Below are 19,688 nucleotides of genomic sequence, written 5' to 3'. Positions count from 1 at the left end.
TTTCTGAGTATCTTGCTAAGTTGCCGAGACTGGCCTCCAACTTACCATTTCCCTGCCTTGACCTCCCTAGTGGCTGAAATTACAGGTGCACACCACCACACCAGCAGTTGGAATGATTTTTGAAGACTTATCATCCAATTTCTTTCCAAATGGAAATAGTATTGAAAGTCAGTTTCCTTGCATTTGTCCATAGTTTTGAAATTTGTAATCATTACTCTTCCTCTTTGCTTTAGTTGTGCATTATTATGAGAAAGGTATTTAGTATATAATACAATTTCTTATGTATATATTTGTAAAACTTCATAGCTTGGTAGTTTATCCACTTCTTTATTAGATAAACTTTGTTTTTCAGAGAAATTTCAGGCTTATATCATTTATTAGTGAGTGTTCTCTAGAGGAACAGCATCCACACAAAGTGTGATTATAAAAGGGGACTTATTAGATTGGCCTACTTGACCCGAAGCTGGATGTCCACAGTGGCCTTCTGCAGCTGGAGAGCTTGAGAGTAGTAGCTGCAGAGTCCAAGAGGCTGAAGCCTCAGAACAAGAGGGATCAATGGTGCTGCTCTGGTCCAGACCAAAGGTTCTGGAAACTCCCTGGAGAATCATTGGCAGAGTCCACTTTGGTAGAGTGAAGAAGGCAGAGTCTGATATCCTCAGGCCATTGCAGTTGCCATCAAGAACCCACTGAGAAGAAAGGAGCTTGCTCTGCTGCTTCTTCCTTCTTCTTCCAACTTTTGTTCCACCCAACACACTGACATATTGGATGGTGCTGCCTAGTTTAAGGAGGTTTTCCAGATTGATTTGCTGTTCCACATGTCAATCATTTGTAGGCGCACCCTCATGGACACACCCAGAGGCCTGTTAATCACAGGTATCTCTTAATCCAATGGGGTTGACAATTCAAATGAGCCATTACATATAGTGTCAAAAACCCTTTCTCCACACTGTTTTCAACATCTTGCATTGATTTTGGGTGCTTGTTAGTTACTGAACCAGTGTCCTACATTTTATTAAGAGAGTGGATGAAGCAACTGTTATGCCAGATTCGTGGGATCCCAATAGACCTCCAGGAGCTTAATCTGATGCAATCACACAAGAGTCTTTATTGCAAGCTTGAGACTGGACTCACAACTGTTTCTGACTCAGCAGTCCCAGGGAGTGAGTCCCCGTCCTTTGTCCAGTGAGATTTTATAGGTTTGTGGGGAATACTCTATGCATAACAACATCACACAATAAATCATCCCATACTGCGGGAAAGTCAAACAACAACTCTTAACATTGATTAGCACATTCAATGGTGGGAAAAATTTGGGTAGGGGTGGTTGGTTAGTGCAAGAGGGGGATTCATTTTAACTGATTAGTTTAGGCCACAAGGGGTATACATGCTAAACTACATGGTTTCCCAATGTGTTATCAACCACCACAATAAACTACTGGGGCTCATCTGGCATTCCAGGTATTTTCCCTGTCTCATGCTGATTGGAGGTTTGCTAGGGAGTGCTCTGTGGTTCAGCCTCCTTCCCTAGGACAGGCCTTGAGGTAGAATCTGCTGTTATTTATTTATTTTTAAAAATGGAGTCACATCAGTTTCTCACAACACCTTATCATCAGCTGAAATCCATCCTTTATCTTAGGATTCCTCCTCTGTCTGGTGTGATTGTGTGTGTCATGTACTGTACATAATAATGTCATGCAGAAGAGGTTCACTGCTCTGGGACTCCTGTGTTCCCCCTGTTCATCCCTCCTCCCCAGCCCTTCCTGCCTCTCTGCTCCCTAAGTTCCTGGCACCCATCAGTTCTACTAGTGCATCTGTAATGTTTAGTCTTCTGGAATGTTTTTGACTTGAAATCTTACTGCACTTGGCCTTTCAGACTGGCTTCTCTCACTTTCCAGTCTGCCTTTAAGGGTGCTGTATCTTTGCAGGCTGCAGAGCTCACTTTCTGGGTGATGTTGTTTGGTTGGTTAAACTGCAGCTTGTCCATTCAGCATTGAAAGGTGCATCTTCCTTGCTACTAGCTTTGGGCAGTTAAGGATATGGCTGCTGTAGTCACTGCTGAGAAGTTTTCTGTGCATAATTTTCACCTCATTTGCATAGACACTTGGGAGTGTGGTGAATTAATTGTAGAGTGCACCATGTTTATTTTGTAAGTGTGTGACCGTCTTCCAGAGAGAGTGTTCTTCTCTCCACTCACATGAGCAAGGGAAGGGTTCTTGCTGATTCATGTTTTCACTGTCTTTTGGGGCTGTCATTGTTTGGCATTTGACCACTCCAGTGGGTATCTGGTGGCACCTAATTGTTTAATTGGAAGTTTCTTAATTATGTCCTGATGAACATCTTCTCACACATGTATTAACTGTCTCTGTTTCTTGGATGAGTGTCTTTCCAGATCTTTTGTTCTCTTCCACATTGCTTGCTTTCTTACTGAGTGTTCTTCCTGCATGTTGAATGCCAATCCAGTGTCATGATGTGTCATGAAAACATTTTGTCCAGGTCTCCAGCATGTCTTCTCATTCTCTCAAGTGTATCCTTTGAAAAACACAAACTTCATTTTGATCAAGTTCTATTTACAAGTTTTTCACTCACAGATCATGTGTTTGATGTTGCATATGAAGCTGTCATGCCAGCCCAGATTTCTCTGTAAGTACTTCTGTGTCATTTTAGTGAAGTTCTGAAGTTTGCATTTAGTACTGTGATGTATAGGCAATTTTTTTGGTGCTGACAAGTGATCCCAGGGCCTGCTAAGTGCCAGGCAGGTGCTGTGTTAGAGCTGCAGCCCAAGCACTGTGTCCTACTTTAACTTTGAGACTCCACTGGGAGCTGATTCTGTTATATTTGTGAAGTGAGAATGCTTCCTTTCTTTGTACATTAATATCCAAGTGTTTTGGCAGTATTTTCCTAGAGAATATTTTCCATTGATTTTTCCTTTGCTCCTTTGACAAAGATCAATGGAATAGATTTATACTGTGCCAAATACCACTGTGTCTTGATGATTGTAGATTTTTAGTAGTTCTTAGCCTCAGGTAGTGTTCATCCTGTGAATTGAGTGTTCATTACCATGTTGGTTGTTCTGGATCTTTTATTACTGAAGAAATGACTTAAAAGAATTTTGATTAGGATTATATTGAATCCATAACTGAAGTTGGTAAGAATTGATGATAGCACTGAGGTTTCCCATGTGTAAACATCAAATATCTCCATGTGTATTCCTTGTCTTTGATAGTCTCATTGTAAGTTAGCAGTTTTTGTCATACAGATTTTTATCAGATTTATATATGAGTATTTCTCTTTCATTGGTGCTGTATAAGTGGTGTGTGTTTGTTTTTCTTTATGGTTTTGTTGCTGGGTGTTGGACTCAGGGCTGTTCTACCATTGAGCTACATTACCAGTCCTTTTAATGCTTTTGTTTGGAGACAGAGTCTTGCTAAATTGCCCAGGCTGGCCTCCAAGCTGGGATCATCCTGCCTCGGCCCCCTGAGTAACAGGGATCAGAGGCATGGCCTCCATGCTCAGCTTGCTGCTGTCAACAGGATAATCATTGCCCTGTTTATTAACAGGACAACACTGATGTCATGGCATTGCTTTTTATGATTCTTTGGGGAATTCCATGTAGAGTAAAAGATCATGCTGTCTCTCTATAAAGACATGGTATTTTTCGGAGCTTGAGTGTTTTTCATTATTCTTGATTTTTCTCTTTAACTTTTCATATAATCAATATTTATTATTTAGCTTTTTGTCGTGATGGATAATGTTAATTGGTTTCCAATTTTAAATCAGCCTTGCATAGCTGTAATAATTCCCTCTTGGCTGTGGTGTATAATTTTTGTATTTATTTTTGGACTCAATAAAGTAATGTTTGAGGAATCTTGCATTCATAATCGTGAGAGTCATTCATACTTTCCTTTTCTATATAATACTTTTCTTTATCTATTTAATTTTGATAATTTAGTAACATAGAGCTCAGAAAGAATTAGGAGGTTTTAACTCAGCTTCTGTGTTCTGGAAAAAAGCAGTAGAAAGTTGGTGGCAGGTTTCACTGTCTCCTGGAAGCCTGTTTGACATGTCAGAGCCTTTTTGTGTGTGTGTGTGGGGGGCGGTAATTAGTTATTGAGCCTGTTTTTTTTTGTATTTCTTCTTGTGTGTAAGTTGTAGGAGATTGTTGATAAACACAGTCTGATTCCCTCTTTAAAATTGGGAGCCATCTCACCACAAAGACATGAGAAGCTAATTTCAGGTTTACTAGAAATTACTGCAAATTCTGATCTTGCTTGGAATGCCTGCCCGTGCCTTGAACTCACCCATGTCTGGCTCTCTCTGGGCAGATAGCAGCCCTCTCTGAAATTTTAGTGACACCTCATCAATCTTGGCCTTTCCTGGCCAGAAAATGACCCTCTCTGAGGCTGTAATGACCTTCATAAATTCTGATGTGGAGGCCAGCAAAAATGTAAACTAGCCTTGTGTTATGCTCCTCAGAGTTTTGTTATCTGTAATTTCTAAACTCCTCTTTGGTGACTTTCTGGGCTATAAAGCTGGGCTGCAAGAAAGCTCCAGAATTTATGAAGGTCTCAATCTCTTTTTGAGAGAAGGTCTCCAAATATCTCTGTATTTTAGAATATTATCCTTTCAGGACTGGGGATGTGGCTCAAGTGGTAGTGCTCACCTGGCATGTGTGGGGCGCTGGGTTCAATCCTCAGCACCACATAAAAATAAAGATGTTGTATCCACCGAAAACTAAAAAATAAATATTAAAAAAATTCTCTCTCTCAAAAAACAAAGAAAGAATATTATCCTTTCAATAGGTGTCTCTTAAATTTTATCTTTTAGAAAATATGATGAAGGTTACTTCCCAGTGGAGGGAATAACATATAAATCTTACCATATTTTTTGTGGATAATAGGTCTAGTCAGAGGACTTATATCAATGAATGTCCAACCAATTTTGCAAATTTTATTGCTAAAAACCAATGTGTGACTTTAATTTGAAGAATATCAATCTTAACAAAATGTTCTCCCGGGGCTGGGGATGTGGCTCAAGCGGTAGCGCGCTCTCCTGGCATGCGTGCGGCCCGGGTTCGATCCCCAGCACCACATACCAACAAAGATGTTGTGTCCTCAGAGAACTAAAAAATAAATATTAAAATTCTCCCCCTCTCTCTCTCTCTCCCTCTCTCTTAAAAGAAAATATTCTCCCAAATCTCACAATTATCCAACAAAAGTAATATATAGGAATTAGCAGAGGATTTGAGTCAATTTTAGTCCTCCAAGGAGAATTGTCAAAATTGGAATCTAAGTCAGCAGATTAATATATTTAGTGTTTAGTCAAGGATGTGAATTTATTCACCAAAATTAATCCTTACCTGAAACAGTAAAAAATCATTAGGCAGTAAAGACCTTCTTTAACAAAAATAAACTTAACATTTTAATAGGTCTTTATCTTGTCAAAATATGGGCAAATATTTTAGCTCATATCAGCATAGTAAAATTAGGGAAATACCCTGAAATATCCTTGAATTAATCAGTTAAATTTTTATGGTCAATCCAGTACATATACATGTTCTTCTCAATTGTTTTAACTTTCTATGTCATCTGTCTAGATAACGATGTAAAGATCTTTCTATTTAGACAACTACTTTTATCATTAAAATCTAGAATATAAAGACCTGTTTCACCCAAAGATGATTCCTTTCTTCTCCTTAGGACCTCCTATGTGTGCTTTCTCTCTGTTGAAGAATCTTTTTCTTTTAGAGTTTTTCCTAGTTATACTTTGGAACAATTTCTGAAAACCTTAGAGTCTAAGCAAATTATTGCACTTTCATAACAAATGTCTGAATGAAAATACAGTTAAAGCCGTTGGATGTTCTTATAAACAAAGTCATATCTGTTCATTCTAAAAATTTGTGCAGTAATTTGAGATTACTTGATTATGTTTTGAAAGTAAATTTATAGTAAAATACATTCATCTCAAATATCGGTAACTAAAAGGCAGAGCATTAGGTAAATGCATGTTTAAGAAATATATAAATTATGAGTTTTCTGTTGAAGAAAAACAATTAGATAAATATATATTAATTAAATAATTTGACATATGTTAATTATTTTATGGATCAACAACTATAGGTTATTCAAAGAGCATAACTTGTAGTTGTATTAACTTTATGTAACCACGTGGTTCTTAAGATATTTTGGATCCATTTCAATTTATTTTTAACTAAGAGTGCATTCTTAAATGTGATTCCCACGATGTGGCTGAAATAAGATCCTTATGTATATTTTATTCTTTTTGACTTACATAGGAATGAGAATAAGGATTTCTTGATTATCACAGGAACATTGCCGGCTTTTGTTCCTGCAACAAGCAAATGCATTCCCATAACCTCCAAAATGAAAAGCAAAACATAAGAGGCATATGTTTGATATCTCTTATCAATAGAACATTATTTAGTTACAACCATAGAGAAAAGTCAGGTTGTGGAACTCAAAAATAACTTAAACTTGGGCTGCCACACAGTAACCTGTGGAATTAGATTTTTTCCTGAAAAAGATGTCTTTCCTTAGCATTTACAAGTTGGATTCTTAAAAGTGCAGGCTCTGTAGTTTCAGGATCAAATCTGTGAAACAGGAAGGAAGGTTAGTGGCTGGGAGGCAGGACCAGAAGTACTGTCTGAGTGACAGTGGAAGGACCAATAGGAAGCCTTGGAAATGCGGGGGCGGGACCAGGAAGTCCACTTGGCCAGCCAGGCTTTGGGCGGTTACCATGGTGATGGAAACAGCAAGGATCCTGCAGCCCATTGTTCAGGGCAGAGGCTCCCTGAGCTTCCCAGCGGGTTGCCTTGCCTTTGGTTTGTTCCTATGAAGCCTCATCTGGAGACCTGCACTGCTGTTCACACTCTTGCAATTTTGGATGTTTTCCTGTATGATCCCTTCACAGTGTCCTCCTGTCTTTTGTGCTTCCCCTGGGAGCACATGGGTCCTTTAAAAGTGAGTTTTAACTTCAGACACCAGTGTTACTCTCAGATTTTAAGGCACTCTGCACCCAGGCCAGGTTGCTTAAGGGTTCAAAGCACTGCTGGCGGTGGCTCTAGTTACAGACACCACAGGGAGCAGAGGCTAGGCTCAGTTACAGTCTTTCTGATCCATAGGACAAGAGTGTAGCAGAGGTTCAGAACCTTCTGAGTATTCACAAAACAATAAAAGTATAAAATTCACTTTTCTACAGGTGGAGAATCTCTCAGCATGAAAATTTTCTTCCTTTTTTCTCACTGTCCCAGCACAGACTTCTAGTACATAAACCCTCCAAAAAAAAAAAATATCTTAATGTTTCAAAATATAAAGATTCACAAAAACAATCCCAAAAAGTCCACAAAAGCACTTTTCCCACTAATCATATCCCACTAATCATCTTAATAACACTTTACATTTATTTAGAGTCTAGAATTATAAAAATATTTTTATAGACAGAATATTCCCAAATATTTAAAAGTTTAACCTCACAGATTTTTCTTCTGTCTAATTCACTTACTTTCTACAATTCAGCCCACAATACTCTGCAATCCGAAGCATGCGTAACTTCTGAAGAGAAACTCCAAATGCACTAAATTTATAAAAATCACACTGGAGTGGCCATATGGGCCACCAATTGTCACATTCCTCACACTAAAACCCTCAGGGTCACTCCAGGTGAACTGGCTGCATGAAATATTCACACAAGAGAAACAGATATCTTTTTCTTTGTGTCCTGTAATGGCTCCTCTGACCTTAAGTGTCTGCAGAAAGAGAGAGCACAACAGAGAGAGAGAGAAAGTGCTGGACCTTTTCATTGAGGAGAAGCCATTCCAATGAGGCAAGGGGTCAGGTTTCAGGCAGTTGAGTCTAGCTTCCTGATGTCTGTGTCAGCAGGTTGACTGACATCTAGGAAGGCCACACCCAAAGGCACAGCAGGAGAAGGGGACACACAAAGGGTGTTTCCATGGAATATTCTATCCCAAACAGGGCGAAGGGGTGAGATTACAGAAGAATAGGTGAGTGTAGCAAAACCCTGTGGGTGACACACTTACACCTGAAGACATGCCTTCCTGAGCTGGGACAATGCCCAAGTCACCATAAAATGTAGTGATTGGTCAGAATCTCTTGCTTCAGGACTGGAAGGTGTGAGTCATTCAGACTGGCTCCCCACAAAACTGCTTGGTCTGCGGTGTGTGGTGAATTGGCTTGTGTTCAGTCCATTTCTAGACTCCCCTGAGTGCCAGTGTGGTGGGACAGAAGGAAGCTTCAGCCGTTTGGGAGCTGCCAGGCTGTGGATTTGCAAGCTGCCACCCAGCAGCTCTGCTCTCTGACCTTTCACCCTGCAGGCTGGCAGCAGACAGGTCCCTGTAAGGAGAGAACCAAGCAGCAGAAGCAGCCCACACAGTAGCAGGGACAGAGCAGCCCCTCTTTGGTTGAGTGCAGCCAAAGGCCCTGGCCTCTAAGAGCTGAGTCCCTAGGCGGTGGATAAGCATGTGTCCCTGTAAGGGATATCAAATAGATGGCACCAACTCCCCTGCCTCAGTGTTCTCAAAAGTTTCTTATGCTTAAAAGTAAAGGCCCTGATGTGCTCAGGCTCAGGCTTTGGGAATTGTTACTCTGGGCTCTGCTGCCACTACTAAAGTGTTGCTGCCAGATCTCGGTGTCCTTGCCCTCATTTGCTGCTTCACCAGAAGCAAGGAAAGAGCAGTGGCAACAGCAAGAGCTCCGTGCTCTGGCTCCTCCAGGGAGCCGTGCTGGGGCCTCTGCTTTAACACAGACTGGTACTGCTTCAGACTCTGCTGTCCTGCACTCTGCCCACCCCAGCCTGGAGAGACACCAGTGCTGAGCTTGCAATGAATGCAGCTCTTGATCTTCTCTGAAAGGGTTTCTCCTGGCCTGTGTGGGCTTCCTTACCTCCTCTGTATACCTAGGTATTCTTATTTTGGGGCACAATACAGTGGAGTGAACCCAAGTGTTTTTAAACAATGAGCCAAATCCCCTGCCCCCTGTATTTAAAATTTTGTTTTTCAATTTTGAGACAGGGTTTTGCTCAATTGCTTAGTTGCTCCCTGAGTTGCTGAGGCTGGCATTGAACTTGCAATCCTCCTGCCTGAGCCTCCTGAACCTGGGTATTTTTGAAACCTGATTTCCAAAAGAAATTCTCCCTCAGCTTTCTTCTCTAGACTTCAGGTGGTGGTTGAGTGGCAAAACAATAATTTGCTACTATTCCTATATGCAGGCTGTGGGTTTAGTTAACTCTTTTTAAGGAATTCCACCTACTTTTTCACAGTGATTTCTTCTGACTTAGAACAGTGAGAACCTTTTAAAAATTTCTTTAAGATGTTAGCATAGTTAGTTCTGTGATAAATTTAATAGAAATTAAAGAAACTTGGGAAAGATCTGCTGTGTGCAGTCTGTAGCCAGTGACTAGGGTCTCACACTGGGAGGTCACACCCCTGTCCTGCACCAGAGAGGGGCTTTCTGAAGGGGGAGTGAAGGTCACACCCTGCTTGCTGCTCTCCACTGTTCTCCAAGACTGCTTCATGGAGCTGTGGAGAACCTCAGGAGCTTTCACACATGATGATGTTCTTGTTCTCATGGTTCTGCTTGTGTGTGGAACACTCCCTCTCTCTGGAGTCATCATCACCTTGGATGTAAATGATTCTCCTTCTTGCAAGGTCCGTTGACTATATTTGTGGGAGTCTCTTTCTGGGCTCTGTTCTGGTCTATGTTGTGGTAGTACTCTGAGGGTCCCAGACTCTGATTTGTGTCATGTTGGTGTCTAGTTTGATCTTTTTTCTTTTGTGCTTATCATTTTTATAAAATTGTTTAGCTTATTTTTCTCTAAAAGTAAATTTTTCCTAGACATAGTGGTGAGTGCCTATAATCCTAGCTGCTGGGGAGGCTGGGGCAGGAGGATCCTAAGTTTATAAGCTAGTCTCTGCAACTTAGGAGGCCCTGAGCAACATACAACACCCTGTCTCAAAACATCAAATGTGTCAGGGATGTGACTGTGTGGTTCTGCTCCCCTGGATTTGATCCACACTGTGTTTTTGTTTATTTATTTGTTTTTCAATTTGTCACACATAAGTAAGTAAATAAAAATATATTTCTTTGAAATTTCTGAAATGGGTTTTAGTCTTTGACAGTTAAATGTACAATAAATCACATTTGTCTGCAGAATAGAGGGAGGAAGTACTTGGCATGTAGATTCTCATTTGCCTGGACTATCATTGTGTTCTCTCCCCAAGACACCTGCTGTCACCCATAATTTTTCCATGCCTTGAAGAACAGCCCACTAAAGGCTTTCTCTTGGGCTTCTACTAGCCTCTGTTGATACTGTCCTCCTTCAAATGCCATGTGTCTTGAGTCCTTGAGCATGGTTCTTTGTGAGTGGCAGGGTCGTGTTCTGGTAGGTGGTCCTTTTGGCTGTTCCACAATGTGCAGAAATCATAGGCTGCTTAGAGTCCCACATGGAGTGGCCTGTTTCACAAGCAGTCAGCGTGGCATAGTTCAGGATTCTGGGCTGCAAACCTGCTGCTTTAACACACCCTGGAAGTGCTTGTGCCTGAGGTTTTCTTGCACCAGCTGTGCTACAGGAATGAGGAATCTCTTTCATGACAGACCAACATTGTACATGTGGCCTATCTTGATCAAAGTGTCCTTGAGCAGAACCGTGGTGTGTGTCTCATGACTGTACATGACCTGAGTGAGACATCTGCTGTTCAGAAGAGCTTGAGAATCATTGGACATTCATGGTTGCCATGAGGTTTGGAAAAGGATTTTCTGCCGTCTGTTAAGAAAACTGTTTTTCAGACCTATATCATTTTGTAAGGCTGTTGTTTGGATAAGGTGACTTCTGGGGGTCATTGAGTTTTTTCTAAGACACATGCCATCTTTCCATACACCCCATTCTGCTTTGACATTAACCACTAGAAATTATTATATTGTTGTGTTTATTAATCCATATGCTTGATTACTAATGGGTAAATTTGTTCTGGAGTAAAGCTCCTGCAAACTTCTTGTTGTCCTCAGCGTAATCATCCAAGTTGAGCTCAGTCCCCAGTGAACATATTGTGGCAACCTGTGTGGAAGATCGTCTAACTGTTGTCTATGAGGGAATCTCTTTAGTGACTCCATACTCGGAGGGTGTGGGTTGGGGCTGATTCTAGGCACTTCTTTAAGGATGGAACAATTGACTTTCAGAAGGAAACAGGAGATCAGTAAATACCATGTTGTCTAAATTAACGTGGAGGCCCAGTGAGCCACTGTGGTTGGCAGGATCTGTCTCACAGGCTAAGTTTTGTGATTCCAGCAATTTCCTACTCAGACAGCTTTCTTTTCTAAGGGTACATAATATGGAGAATGCTAATATTAGCTCTCTACTGCACAGGATGTTGGTAGGATGGTGATAGAGATGCAATCATCAAATAAGTTAAGGGTGACCCGAGAGCCCTTCTTACTTCCCGTGAACTCACCAAAGGAAGGGTGTACAACACTCTCTGTTTACCTTGTGTGGGGCCCAATTCTAGTGTTGGAGTGGCTGTGAGGACTTAAGTACACTAAAGATTTCATGGACAAAATCGTGGAATTAATCGGAAGGCCAGGGAATCATGTGAACATCATGCATGTTAAGTATAGATTTCTCACACTGTCAATCTCTCCTGGCCTCCACTACACATTTGTGGGATATTTTAGATCTCAGCGACCTTTGAGGATGTGGCTGTGAACTTCACCCAGGAGGAGTGGGCTTTGCTGGATGCTTCCCAGAAGAACCTTTACAGAGATGTGATGCTGGAAGTCCTCAGAAACCTGGCTTCTATAGGTAATAATGTTGTGTAGTTATTTAATCACATAGAGAAGTCGTGTTTATTTTGGTCATTCATGTAGAACATGAAAAGACAATCAATTGGTGAATTATTGTAGCATAAAATGCTCCATAAATTTGGAAAAGCATTTCTATCTCCTAAAAATTTATAATGTTTTGGTTTGGCATTTTAGGAAAGAGATGGGATGACCAGAACATTGAAGATCAGATCAATAATTCTGGGAGTAATCTAAGGTAATTGTACTCAGAAGAGGAATCCTTGAGGGAATCTGAGAATGTCATATAATTTGCAAGAAATGTGCACAACTTTAAATGTATTTATTCTCACAATATTTTTTACCAAAAACATATACTTAACTGAGACTTGGTTATGACTCAGTGGTAGAGAGCTTGACTAGCACACTTGTGGCACTGGGTTCTCTTCTCTGCACCACATTTAAATCAATAAAGTTTATTCATAACTGAAATCAATTTTACATACATGTATATTTAACTGTAAAATATACTCAGTCTTTTCAAAGTACTTGACATGCAAAAGTACTATGAAATTGCATATGTAAATATCACTATTTGGATAATAGTCATAGGCAAGCTGTGTTGCAAAGCATTGTTTCCTCTCAATCTCTTTATTTTCTGGCAGTTTGAACAAGTTGGAAAACCTAGTCTTTACCTGATGTTGGTAGTAATGTAAGCCTAGCACCTTTAAATAAATACAAAATCATGAATGAATCAAGCATTAATCATGTGCTGATCATTCTTTAAAGAAATCTTATGGTAAACTTCAAAGGCAAAGAACAGTATGGGGAAATTTTCAATGAGATTCCAGTTCTTAAGTAGACAAAGAAAAATTTTAATAGAGTGAATTCATATGATGGCATTATGTGTGCAACTGACTGCATATGTCCTTCATACCTTCACAGGCACTTCAGATCTCACTGTGGGCATGAACACTATAAGCATGAAGAGTGTGAAGAGAAGCCATGTGAATTGAAACAATACAGAAAATCTGTGGTTTCTCTCAAAAGTGTTCACACACAAATGTTAACACATACTGGAGATGAACCATATGAAAATACAATATGTGCAAGAGTCATCAGTTGTTCCAGTGACATTCAAAGACATGAAGATTCTCATACTGAGTGCCAACCCTATGAATGTCAACAATGTGGTGAAGCCTTTTCTTCTCTCCCAGCTGTTCAAAGACACATGAGAACACACAGTGGAGGTAAACCTTTTCAATGTGAGGTATGTGGGAAAGCCTTTCATTCCCGCACTTTATTTAGAGAACATGAAAGAACTCATTCTGGAGAGAAACTCCATAAATGTAAACAAGGTGGTAAAACTTTGGTTTCATTCACAAGTCTTCGATGTCACGTGATCAGGCACACTGGGAAAGCACATTTCAAATGTAAGGTATGTGGAAAAGACTTTGCTTATCCCAGTTTACTTAGAATACATCAGAGGACACATACTAGAGAGAAACCCTATGAATGTCAACAATGTGGGAAAGCCTTCAGTACTTCATCTTACCTCCAGATACACGAACAGACTCATACAGGAGAGAAGCCCTATGAATGTAAGCATTGTGGGAAAGGCTTCACTCAGTCTGCTCACCTTCACTCTCATGAGCAAACTCATACTGGAGAGAAGCCCTATCAATGTCAACAATGTGGAAAAGCCTACACTACTTCATCTTACCTTCAGATACATGAACAAATCCATGCTGGAGAGAAGCCCAATGAATGCCAACAGTGTGGAAAAGTCTTCACTACTTCTTCTAACCTTCAGAGACATGAACGAACTCATACTAGGGAGAAGCCCTATGAATGTAAGCAGTATAGCAAAGTTTTTACTCAGTCTGCTAACCTTCACTCACTTGAAAACACTCATATGACAGAGAAATTTTATGAATGCCAACAATGTGGAAAAGTCTTCAGTACTTTTTCTAACCTTCAGATACATGAACGGATTCATACTGGAGAGAAGCCCTATGAATGTAAGCAGTGTGGGAAAGCCTTCACTCAGTCCACTCACCTTCACTCACATGTGAAAACTCATACTGGAGAGAAGCCCTATGTATGTAAACTGTGTGGAAAAGCCTTTGCTCGATCTCCTCAGCTTCACATACATAAACGAACTCATACTGGAGAGAAGCCCTATGAATGTAAGCAGTGTGGAAAAGCCTTCAATGACCCCTCTAACCTTCACAGACATGAAAGAACACATACTAGAGAGAAACCCTGTGAATGTCAACACTGTGGGAAAGGCTTCACTACTTCAACTTACCTACAGATGCAGGAACAAATCCATACTGGAGAGAAGCCCAATGAAAGTCAACATTGTGGAAAAACCTTTGATACATCCAGTGAACCTCACCTGCATGGAAGAACTCACACAGAAGAGAAGACCAATGAATGCCAACAATGTGGAAAAGTCTTCAGTACTTCTTCTTCCCTTCACAGACATGAATGGACACACACTGGAGAGAAGCCCTATCAATGTCAACAATGTGGAAAAGCCTACACTACTTCATCTTACCTTCAGATACATGAACAAATCCATGCTGGAGAGAAGCCCAATGAATGCCAACAATGTGGAAAAGTTTTCACTACTTCTTCTTACCTTCAGATACATGAACGGACACATACTGGAGTGAAGCCCTATAAATGTAAGCAGTGTGGCAAAGCCTTCACTCAGTCTGCTAACCTTCGCTCCCATGAGCAAACTCATACTGGAGTGAAGCCCTATGAATGTAAGCGGTGTGGCAAAGCCTTTGCTAGATCTTCTCAGCTTCACATACATGAAAGAACTCATTCTGGAGAGAAGCCCTATGAATGTAAACAATGTGGTAGAGCCTTTGCTAGATCCAGTGACCTTCACACACATGGAAGAATGCATACTGGAGAGAAGCCCTATAAATGTCAAAAATGTGGAAAAGACTTTGCTGCATACTCTCAGCTTCACAAACATGAAAGGATGCATACTGGAGAGAGGCCCTATAAATGCAAACAATGTGGAAAAGCCTTCACTGTGTCCTCTAACCTTCACAGACATGAAAGAATGCATACTGGAGAGAAACCCTATGAATGTCAACAATGTGGAAAAGCTTTTACTACTTCAACTCACCTTCATCTACATGAACAAATCCATACTGAAGAGATGCCCAATGGAAGTCAACATTGTGGAAAAACCTTTGATACATCCAGGGAACCTCACATGCATGGGAGAACTCACACAGAAAAGAAGACCAATGAATGCCAACCATGTGGGAAGATCTTCAGTACTTCTTCTTACATTCAGATACATGAATGGACTCATACTAGAGAAAAGTCCTATGAATGTAAGCAGTGTGGCAAAACCTTTGCTAGATCTTCTCAGCTTCACATACATAAACAAACTCATACTGGAGAGAAGCCCTATGAAAGTAAGCAGTGTGGAAAAGCCTTCACTGACCCCTCTAACCTTCACAGACATGAAAGAATGCATACTGGAGAAAAACCCTATGAATGTCAACACTGTGGGAAAGGCTTCACTACTTCAACTTACCTTCAGATGCATGAACAAATCCATACTGGAGAGAAGCCCAATAAAAGTCAACACTGTGGAAAAACCTTTGATACATCCAGTGAACCTCACATGCATGGAAGAACTCACACAGAAGAGAAGACCAATGAATGCCAACAATGTGGAAAAGTCTTCAGTACTTCTTCTTACCTTCAGGTACATGAACGGACACATACTGGAGTGAAGCCCTATGAATGTAAGCAATGTGGCAAAGCCTTCACTCAGTCTGCTCACCTTCGCTCCCATGAGCAAACTCATACTGGAGTGAAGCCCTATGAATGTAAGCGGTGTGGCAAAGCCTTTGCTAGATCTTCTCAGCTTCACATACACGAAAGAACTCATTCTGGAGAGAAGCCCTATGAATGTAAACAATGTGGTAGAGCCTTTGCTAGATCCAGTGACCTTCACACACATGGAAGAATGCATACTGGAGAGAAGCCCTATAAATGTCAACAATGTGGAAAAGACTTTGCTGCATACTCTCAGCTTCACAGACATGAAAGGACCCATACTGGAGAGAGGCCCTATGAATGTCAACAGTGTGGAAAAGCCTTTGCTACATCCTATCAGCTAAACAGACATGGAAGAACACATACTGGAGAAAAGCCCTATGAATGTCAAAGATGTGGTAGAGCCTTTGGTAGATCCTGTGAACTTCACGTACATGAAAGAATACATACTGGAGAAAAGCCCTATGAATGTAAACAATGTGGAAAAGCCTACACTACTTCGTCTTCCCTTGTGATACATGAGCGAACTCATACTGGAGAGAAGCCCTATGAATGTCTACAATGTGGGAAAGCCTTCACTAATTCCTCTTCTCTTCTGATACATGAACGAAGTCATACTGGAGAGAGGACCTATGAATGTCAACAATGTGAAAAATCCTTTGTTACATCCTCTCAGCTTCACTTACATGAAGAAACCCATAAGGCAGAGAAATTGTACTCTTGAACACAACTGGTAAAGTCTTCTGTTATTACTGTTCCTCTCATCAACATGTTAGAAGTTTATAGGAGAAAAATCCTTTAAATGTGGAATGTGGTGGGTCAATATTTCTTGTCCCCTTCAAACACAAAAAAGGGCTCACTCTGCTGAATATTGTACTGGGGATTGTACTGGAGATTTGGTCTGGTGGCCCTCTACCACTGAGACACATCCCCATTCCTTTTTGTTTTTTGAGACAGGGACTATCTAAGTTCCTTATGGTCTTCCTAAGGTGCTGAGGCTGGCCTCAAACTTGTGATCCTTCAGCCTCAGCCTCCCAAGTCTCTGAAATTAAAGGCATACACCACCACATCTGACTGAATAACTGTCCAAATGTGAAAAATATGGTAAATCATTCCATTTTCGCTGTTGCCTTCAAAGCCATTTCAGTCACACTGTGAAACAAACCCTCTGAACAGGAGTGGGGGGGGGGTGTTGCTACATTCCATCAGCTTCACATCCCAGACCTATTTTTCTTCTCTTTTATGAAAATATTCATGGAGAGAAGCCCTGTGAGTGTGAGAAATGTGGAAAATTTTTCCTGTTCCTTCTGGGGACTGGGAAGATTCTTTTGGAAAGATTTATGCCTAAATGAATAAGTCCTATGTGAGTAAGGAATACAAAAGTCTGAGATGTTCCAGTTTTGTTCTGTTGTATGAAAGGACTCAGACTGCAGAAAATCCTGTGGATGAGCCATGTGGGGCAGTATTCAGGTTTCCCAGTTTCCTCCAAAGACATGAAAGGATTCACATCAAGGAAACCCTACTGCTCTTTAAATGATTGGTACCACTTTCAACTTTCCAGGTCTCTTGGTTTTCCATGTCTTTATACATGTAGTTTGTTTTTTTGTTGTTATTGTTGTTGATGATGATTGTTTGTTTTTGCATTACAATTCTTATTACACATATATACCACAGTTTTCATTTCTTTATATATAAAGTATGTTGATACGCAATTCATGTCTTTATATATTTACTTTGAGTAATGATGTCCATCACATTCCACCATCCTTGCTAATCCCCTGCCCCCTCCATTTCCCTCCCATCCCTGTCCCCTATTTAGAATTCATCTATTTCTCTCTCCACACCACTATGGGTCAGCCTTCTTATATCAGAGAAAACATTCAGCATTTTTTTTTTTGGGGGGGGGGTTGGCTAACTTCACTTAGCATTATCTTCTCCAATGCCATCTATTTACCTGAAAATGCTATGATTTTATTCTCTTTTATTGCTGAGTAAAATTCCATTGTGTATATATGCCACATTTTTTTTATTCATTCATCCACTGAAGGGCATCTAGGCTGGCTCCACAGTTTAGCTATTGTGAATTGCACTGCTATAAACATTGACGTGGCTGTGTCATTGTAGTATGCTGTTATTAAGCCCTTTAGGTATAGTCCGAGGAGAGGGATAGCTGGGTCAAATGGTGGTTCCATTTCTAGATTTCCAAGGAATGTCCATACTGTCTGTACCAATTTGCAGTCCCATCAGCCGTGTGTGAGTGTACCATTTTCCCCACATCCTACCAACACTAATTGTTGTTTGTCTTCATAATCGCTGCCATTCTGACTGGAGTGAGATGATATCTTAGCAGAGTTTTGATTTGCATTTCTCTGATTGATAGAAATGATGAGCATTTTTTCATATATTTATTGATTGATTGTATATCTTCTTTTGAGAAGTGTCTCACAGGTCTTTTTTGTGGCCACTCATCCGACTTGAGCCCCCAGTATGCTATCATCTCCCTCTCTCACCTAGAGATTTCCCAGGTCCTGATCTCTCAGTTGTGTCCCAGATTGTAGTCCCCTTCCCTCTCTTATTTATCAGGTCCCAACTGCGGGGCCTCTCCGCCCCAGCTCACTCCAGGTGGGCGGCGCACTGCACTCCTGTCCACCTGAGAGCTGATCTTGTATTGGGAGGCCACTGTGACAGTTATCACCGCTGGGGGGTGGCTGGAAATCAGGTACCTGCTGACATGGCAGTTCCATCTGTGAGCCATGTCCCCCATAAAATGGCAAGGAAGGTGATTCAAGATGGAGTTGCTCTGCTTCCAGAACCGGGGTGTCCGGTGAGGTGGGGGAGCTGGCCGATGGCCTTGAGCTGTGGACAGGTAGCAGCCGAGTGAGCTGCGTGGGAGCAGCGCAGCCTGGAGCTTTGCAGAGGGCTGAGGCGCTTCTGCTGAGCCGCTGGAGAGCCGCATGTGGGCTCGAACCCGGGCCCTGGCTCCAGAGGCCGAAGACTCACTGGAGCCCAGGGGCTCTGGTTTCTGCGTGGGTGGTCACAGCGCTGGTGATTTCTGTGGAAACCCACTGCTTAGGGGGCTTCTCCCTCTCTCTGAGATGCGGTGATCCGTCTAGGCGAGACCTTGTGGAGAAGCAGCCTGCCTACGTCCTTGGCTTCACCAGGGAGCAGCAGAAACAGCACCTCCTCTAGCCCCACCTTCCGCCTCCTACTACTACTTAACCTAAAGGTGCTTAACCACCGAGCCACAGCCCAGTCCTTTTTAATTTTTTTTTTTTTTTTCAGTTTTGAGACATGGTCTCACTAGTCATGGTGCTAAGTTGCTGAGGCTGGCTTTGAACCTGTGATCCCGCTGCCTCAGCCTGATATGGTCCTGCCCTGTCCTCAGCCAGCAATCTCTTGTTTGAGAAAACCACTGTCACTGAGGGGAAAGTGTGTGTGCCTTCATTCCTCCTGTGTCTCTTCAGAGGTCATAAAAATGCAGCCTGGAGTGGATGTAGGGATTGTTTCAGCATGAAGATGTGAAAGTAGCACGTTTTTCTGGATTGAATCTCTCTTATTGTTAGATTCAATTTTTCTGTATTTTAACTTTTCTGCATCTGTAGTCAACTCACATATTATGACATAATCATATATACTGTGCATATATGTGTGTATGAAAAAGTTGTGTTAACTTTCAGTCACAGCATTTTAATTCTTTTTTAGAGTTTTTCTCTCTCTCCTTCCATTAAGTACGTTTTCTCTTATATTGTTCATTTTTTTTCCCTAAAGGCTTTATCAAATAAATGGTATTTTAAAACTCTGGTCTCATAATTTGAAAACTTTTTCCGTATGTAATTCTGATATTTTCTGTGTCCTCAAATATCGTATGACTTTTACATATGTTATGACAAAATAAAAATTGTGAGAGGTTTTAGATAAATAATTACCAGGGTCAGAGAACGGAGAAGAGAAAAGGAACATTATCATCATTGTATCTGGAGTCCTTAAGCACTGAGCCCCATCTGTAGGTCTTTTTAATTTTTTGTTTGTTTGTTTGTTTCATAGAGGATCTTGCTAAGTTCTTCT

At 41.1% G+C, this 19,688-nt stretch overlaps 1 protein-coding gene across 1 annotated transcript in view; it reads left to right on the top strand.

Moving 5' to 3' along the window:
- Positions 1 to 17,258, top strand: part of LOC144250813 (uncharacterized) — a 51,462-nt gene extending 34,204 nt beyond the window's left edge. The window contains exons 3-5 of the mRNA XM_077793989.1: positions 11,700 to 11,826; positions 12,003 to 12,063; positions 12,750 to 17,258. Of these exons, the coding sequence (XP_077650115.1) occupies positions 11,700 to 11,826; positions 12,003 to 12,063; positions 12,750 to 16,347 (3,786 nt within the window). The 3' untranslated portion in view covers positions 16,348 to 17,258. The remainder of the gene's footprint in view (positions 1 to 11,699; positions 11,827 to 12,002; positions 12,064 to 12,749) is intronic.
- Positions 17,259 to 19,688: the final 2,430 nt, after the last annotated feature.

This window comes from Urocitellus parryii, chromosome X (assembly GCF_045843805.1).
Source record: "Urocitellus parryii isolate mUroPar1 chromosome X, mUroPar1.hap1, whole genome shotgun sequence".
NCBI lineage: Eukaryota > Metazoa > Chordata > Mammalia > Rodentia > Sciuridae > Urocitellus > Urocitellus parryii.
The sequence above is the reverse complement of the archived record's forward strand: the minus strand, read 5'-3'. Positions and strand labels throughout refer to the sequence as shown.